This window comes from Mirounga angustirostris, unplaced genomic scaffold, assembly GCF_029215605.1.
Source record: "Mirounga angustirostris isolate CCGP_5_RB_7025 unplaced genomic scaffold, mMirAng1.0.hap1 SCAF_11, whole genome shotgun sequence".
NCBI lineage: Eukaryota > Metazoa > Chordata > Mammalia > Carnivora > Phocidae > Mirounga > Mirounga angustirostris.
The window spans coordinates 83,122,277-83,129,396 of NW_026991719.1; the positions used below are offsets into that span (position 1 = coordinate 83,122,277).

Sequence of the window (7,120 nt, forward strand, 5' to 3'; positions counted from 1 at the left end):
GGTCAACATCTCCAGTGACAATGATGTCATGTGAGTTTCACATACCCCTAAATACGATGTGACAACAAGGGGACTTCAATTCTGTGATATTCTTTCCCAGGACTTCAATTCTGTGATATTCTTTCCCAGAACCCAAAATCATAGTCCAATCAGGACCAAAAACAACAGACTGTGTCTGCACTCCTCAACACTGTCAGGGTCATGAAAACAGTCTGGCAGTTCCTCAACAGAGAGTTGCCATACGACTCAGCAATTTCACTCCTAAGCACACAGCCAGGACAAATGACAACATATGTCTACATAAAAACTAGTATACTTATGCACATGATATTATTATTCATTAGAGCCAAAAGTAGAAACAACACAAACGTCCACCAATTAATGAATGATTAAATGAAAGGTGGAATATTATTTGGTGACAAAGGAAATGAAGTACTGATACATGCTGCAATATGGTTGAAACTTGAAAATGCTAAGCCAAGTGAAAGCAGCTGAATATGCAAAGACCATAAATTGTATGATTCTATTTATATGAAGAGTGCAGAGAGGCCATCAATATACTATATCCACAAAATCCCCCCTTTCTATCCTGCCTTACACAAAGTTCTGTCTCATGGGTTTGAGTCAAAGCCACTCCCTCCCACAATCCTGCTGAGAAATGCTCAAGCTACAGATCAAGCTTTGACAAAAGATGGCACCAATGAACCATCATCATCAAACTTCTCTCCTAAGAAGTGTCTACAAAGAGCACAAAAATTACAATGATCTGCAAACACCCAGGCTTTGTTCCTAAATGGACTAAGACTAATTCTAATTCTGTCTAGGGAGGAAAAAAAAAAAAAAAGGACACCTGGGTGGTTCTGTCAGTTAAGCGTCTGCCTTTGGCTCAGGTCATGATCCCAGGGTCCTGGGATCAAGTCCCACATCAGGCTCCTTGCTCAGTGGGGAGTCTGCTTCTCCCTCTGCCTGCGTTTTCTCTCTCTCTCTCTGACAAATTAATAAATAAAATCTTTAAAATTTTTTAAAAAAAAAACCTGGTATGTGTAATAGAAGATTGTGGAAAAATATATTCTGGGACCTGCAGTAGTTGAAACACCAGGTGGCAGTGGTGCAGCTTGGCAATTGGCAGGTGTGTGACTGTTGATGCAGAGCAGAAAAGGAGGGAGGGGGTGACTGAAAGATGCTGGGGCATCAGAGCAGGATCTGGGCAGCTTTGTCCTGTTTCACAGACAGGGGACGACAGACAGTAGGTGGTAAAAGGTCTGAGCAGCCTGCACAAGGGTTGGTGGGTTTCCTGTAGGCAACATATAATTGGGTCTTGTTTTGTTTTGTTTTGTTTTAAGATTTTATTTATTTTTTGACAGAGAGAGAGAGAGACAGCGAGAGAGGGAACACAAGCAGGGGGAGTGGGAGAGGGGGAAGCAGGCTTCCCATCGAGCAGGGAGCCCGATGCGAGGCTGGAGCCCAGGACCCTGAGATCATGACCTGAGCAGAAGGCAGATGCTTAACGACTGAGCCACCCAGGCGTCCCGGGTCTTGTTTTTTTAACTACTCTGATATCTCTGTCTTTTAATTACTGTATTTAGACCATTGATATTGAAATAATTATTGATATAGTGGGATTAATATGTAACCGTATCTGTTGCTGTTTTCTCCTTATTGCCTTTGTTCTCTGTTTTTTTCCTCCACTCTTTTTCTGTGATTGTGGTTTTTAAATTTTTTTTTTTAAGATTTTATTTATTTGCGAGAGAGACAATGAGAGACAGAGAGCATGAGAGGGAGGAGGGTCAGAGGGAGAAGCAGACTCCCTGCTGAGCAGGGAGCCTGATGTGGGACTCGATCCCGGGACTCCAGGATCATGACCTGAGCCGAAGGCAGTCGCTTAACCAACTGAGCCACCCAGGTGCCCGATTGTGGTTTTTTAAATCAACATTTTGTATGGTTCCATTTTTGTCTTTGCTGTTAGCATTTAAATTACACCTTTATTTCTTCTTTTTTAGTGGCTGCCCTATGGTTTGCAATATACATATACGAATCCATGTGCACTTTCAAATAATACTATATTGCTTCACAGATAGAGCAAGTATTTTTAATAACAAAATAATCCAAATTCATTCTTCCCATCCCTGCTATCATTGTTCTTATTCATCTCATTTCACTTACACATAAAATATATCAGTGTATATATTTACATAAGACCATATACAATTGAATGCATTCTTGATGTTCTAATTTCAAACAAAACTGTTTTCTGTTAAATCAATTAAAAATAAGAAAAAGAAAAGTTTTTATTTTACTTTCACTTATTCCTTCTTCAAAGCTCTTCCAGTCTTTATGTAAATCTGAGTTTCTGACCTATATCATTTTCTTTCTCTGTAAAGAACTCCTAATATTTCTTGCAAGGCACGTCAACTGATAACACATTTCCTCAATTTTTGGTTTTCTGAGAATGTCTTTATTTTCTCTGTCTCTTCTAAAGGACAATTTGACAGGTACAGATGTCAAGATTGGTGGATCTTTTTCTCTTCTTGCTTGTATGTTTTCTGAGAAGTCAGATATGATTCTTATCTTTGCTCTTCTATAGGGAAGGTGTTTCCTTTGGCTTCTTTCGTGATATTTTCTTTATTTTTGATTTTCTGTAGTTTGAAAATAAGGTGGCAAGGTATAAATTTTGGGGGGCGTATATCAAGCTTGGTGTTCTCTGTTCTTCCTGGGTCTGTGGTTTGTTGTCTGGCATTAAGGTGGGGAAAATCTTAGTAGTTTTTTTCAAATATTTCTTCTGTTCCTTTCTTCCTTCCCTTTTTGTAATCCCGTGACATGTATGTTACTCCTTTCGTAGTTGTCCCATTGTGCTTAGAGATTCTGTTCTGGTTTTGTCAGTCTTCCTTGTCCAACATAGTAGCCATTAGTTACCTGTGGCTGTGGAACACCTGAAATGTGGTGAGTGGGACTGAGGACATCAATTTTTAATTTATTCTAAATTTGATTAACTTACATTTAAATAGTCATGGTGGCCAGTGCCTACTGTACTGGACAGCAACAGCTCCACTCAGTTTTCTGCCCCATGATTTTAATCACTACAGAGTATATCCTGGAGATCACTGCATAACATTATAGGGGGAAAAAAAATCTTCATTGCTTAAGAGCTGCGTGGTACTCTAGGATGTGACCACCTTATATTATTCAACCAGCTCCCTATTGGTGGACACCTGTCTTATTTCTTGTCTTTTAAGGTTATGATTTGTTCTCTCAGAAATGGTTTTTTTCAAGATCTTTTTTATTTTATTTATTTGACAGAGAGAGACACAGCGAGAGAGGGAACACAAGCAGGGGGAGTGGGAGAGGGAGAAGCAGGCTCCCCGCTGAGCAGGGAGCCCGACTCGGGGCTCGATCCCAGGAACCTGGGATCATGACCTGAGCCAAAGGCAGACGCTTAACGACTGAGCCACCCAGGCGCCCCTCTCAGAAATGCTTTTATGCTTATACCTTTTTATCTTTTCACATGGCATCTCTTGGATAGAGTCTTAGAAGTTCCTCATTCTAAGGGAAAATTCTTCTGTCCCAGAAAATAGAAAATTTGAAACAGAATGTGTCTGCAAATGTGGAAGCAAAAAGTAAATTTTAGTCTTATCTCATCATTCCTTTCATTCCATGTACTTTCTAGTTTGACATGGGTAAAGCAATTCCTTTTTTTTTTTAAGATTTTTTTAATTGATTTATTTGAGAGAATGAGAGAGAGAGAAAGAGAGCACATGAGAGGGGGGAGGGTCAGAGGGAGAAGCAGACTCCCTGCCGAGCAGGGAGCCCGAGGCGGGACTCGATCCCGGGACTCCAGGATCATGACCCGAGCCAAAGGCAGTCGCTTAACCAACTGAGCCACCCAGGCGCCCAAAGCAATTTCTTATTGAGCCTCAGAAAGAAACAGTACAAAAAACCCCCACAAAGAATAAGATAGAAGATGAGAGTCATCAAACCTGTATCTCAGTGGTCAGACCTTTTAACTGACCACAAGACCTTAGGTGAATCCCTCCCCTTTGTTGGTATGTGGCCTGACACAGAACACTCACTTGAAAATGGTGGTTAGGAAAAAAAAAAAAAGAAAATGGTGGTTAGGGGCATTCACTTTGGGGTTAGAAAGATCAGGATTTGACACTGGAAGTATTACTTGCTGGCTGCATGGTCAAGAGCAAGCAATTTATTTCCTATATGCCCTGTAATCTTTGGTGTATTTTATTATTGTTTATTACTAGTATTAGTAACAATATTCCTACCATCTAACCAAAGTGTGGTTATAGGAGTGAGATATACTTTGCCAGGTAATACAGTGTTCAATAAACCTATAATTTTATAAATTTTGGATAGAGTGGTTGACATACAGATAAAAGGAAGTCTATAGAGAGCTCATGAGCAGACCCAAACATGTAACATTATTTCCTATGGTACAGGCATGGCATTTCCAATCAGATGCATTGATCAAGAATTGCGGTTGGGTCAGCTGGTAAAGGGTTTGTTAAAAAGCAAAGTTTGATCATATCTCATCCCTGTCATAGAATCAGAAAGATTCATCTGCTTATTAGTACTTAAGATAAAAGAAAAACCAAAAATAACAAAAATTACAGGGTACTAATTTGTACGTATGGTCTAATAATACTATATGAATCATATATGTAATTCATATAGTACATGTGTGTATATACATTAACATAAAACCGATACAGTGATATGACATAATGTGAATTTCAGTGATGATAGGGTTGCTAGTTATTTATATTTAACCTCCTCACTTGGCTCAATGTTAAATATTTGTTAAAATTAGTATGAATTGGATTTATGATTAAAAAGTGTATCCTCGATGTTCCAGGCCCCGAGAGCGACGGCGGCCGGGCGGGCTCCAGGGCCATGAAGCCCCCGGGAGGAGAGGCCAGCAATCTTTTTGGAAGTCCAGAAGAAGCTGCTCCATCAAGCAGGCCCAATAGGATGGCATCTAATATTTTTGGACCAACCAAAGAGCCTCAGAACATCCCTAAAAGGACCAATCCTCCAGGGGGGAAAGGAAGCGGTATCTGACGAATCCACGCCTGTGCAGACTCGACAGCATCTGAACCCACCTGGCGGGAAGACCAGTGACATTTTTGGGTCCCCAGTTGCTGCCACTTCACCTTTGGCACACCCAAACAAACCCAAGGACCACGTGTTCTTGTGTGAGGGAGAACACCCAAAATCGGCCCCGAAAGCCGCAACGAGCTCGTCGCCCAGAGAAGAGCTCGGGGAGAAGGGAGGCCCTGGAGAAGCGGGCTGCGCCCAGCAGCCGGTGCCCATGCCCGCGGGGGACAGCCATGAGCCCAGGTTGGGCCCGAGGCCACGCTCTCATAACGAAGTCCTCAACCCGCCTGGAGGCAAATCCAGTATCTCCTTCTACTAAGAGGGGCTGCTGCTTCGCCTGTAGCCAGACAAGAACCCGGAGAGATAGGATTTCAAATACTATAGTTTCTTTTAGCCCAAAGGAGCCGGGTGCCGAGAGGGTCTGCTGTGTATCTGAAGCCGCTGCTCAGGCCCCACTGCCGTCGCAGAGCCGGGGGGACCGCACCTCCAGACTGCGGGAGACCTGTCTTGGTGGGGCTAAAACGGGACTCACTGTAACTGCGCATGTGACGGGACTCAACGAGGGGTGTGGGGGCAGGTGGTGCGAGGCCACGCTGAGGCCTGGTGGCGTGGGGCTGCCCACAGCCTCGCCACACCAGCGCTTTGCTGGCCCACTGGGGGTCTGGGGATCACGAACACAGTAGCAGAGTTTAAGTTTAAAGCCTTGGCAAGAAAATAAGAAACAACCTGTGTGTTGCTGCGGGATAGAGGAGTGAGGCACAGGCTGAAACACTACTGGTGGGGACTGGGGGTCTCTGGCTGGCCCCGCAGGTCCTCACCCCATTCACCATGGGACAGTTTCCATCCCTGGGACAGCCTCTGCGGGCCCCCGGTGCCTCCTTTCCAGTCAGCCCCAGTGTGGTGCTCTGCATGCTTCCTGAGCCACCTCGGTTGCTTGTCCTCGGCAGCTGTCAACAAAAACCAAAAAGTCATTCTCAGTCTCATGCTTTATGGAAAGCTTTTGTGCCCTGATCCTCTGAGGTGCTCCATTTCTGCCATCTAAAAGCTTGGCCAGATCTTAACGTAGGAATCTCTGCCTTTCATTCCCAGGCTGGTTTTGCCATGAATTGTTCCTTCTTTTCCTGAGTGGCCTCCTGTCTAGGCCTGTGCCCTTCTCCAGGGATGCAGACAGCTCCCTTGTCAAACCACAGTTCTTCCTGTGGGCAAGCCCCCCCCCTTCCCTCTCCCCCCCCCCCCCCCCCGGCTCCTGCAGCTGTAGAACTGTCCACATGCATCCAGGTAATGGGGTGACTGAAATCCTTCATGCGTCTTTACTCCTGTTGATGGTGGGAAGAAGAGATGCTTCAGAACCTTAGGTTCTTCAGTTTGAATCTTTAATAATATCTAAAAAACTTTTCTAAAATACCAGCTTTACATAAGTGACTGTTGACTCTGCCCTGTTTCTGACAACCTTTCTAGGAAAAAGTCAGTTGCTCAGGTACAACCAAGCGGAAGAAAGTTTGCTTAGCTGCTCTTTATAAAGCTTTGCAGAACCTCTGGACCATACTCAGTTTCCAGAAGAAACCTGGAGACATTGGCCCAGAAAATTAAGTAGTTTGACATCGAAGTCTCAACTAGCCAATTCCATGATGCTTGTCGGCACAGAGAACGGGCTGGCCAGAGCGCTGTTGCTTCGGTCCCGGCAGGCAGAGTCTCTCCCGGTTGGCCCTACAGGGCTCAGTCTCAGACCTTGCACCTCACTCATGTTGGACCAACAGTTAACAGAGGACAGGCTTCAGGTCGGGGTACATTTTGGTGTGAGAGCCTACAAAGCCAATGCTAGGTACTAAAAATACGTGCATCATGACTGAAATTTAGAAAAGCAACAATGCTGTGTTTCATCGTACCCACAGTGGCCTAGACACTTAAGTGCCTGCAGGAGTTATCTGCTGAGCTCCGCCTCTTACACCTGGCACACTGGGGGGACCTGCACGTGGCTTTGTCAACCAAAGACCGTTTGTTTTCCCCCTTTCAACTG

At 44.2% G+C, this 7,120-nt stretch overlaps 1 protein-coding gene across 1 annotated transcript; it reads left to right on the forward strand.

Annotated features, from left to right (window-relative positions):
- Positions 1-4,830: 4,830 nt before the first annotated feature.
- Positions 4,831-5,810, forward strand: LOC123844038 (jupiter microtubule associated homolog 2-like). The gene is given in 2 exon segments (XM_045874044.3): positions 4,831-5,063; positions 5,065-5,810. Coding segments are annotated over 2 exon segments (591 nt in total). The 3' UTR covers positions 5,423-5,810.
- The last annotated feature ends 1,310 nt before the right edge of the window (positions 5,811-7,120 follow it).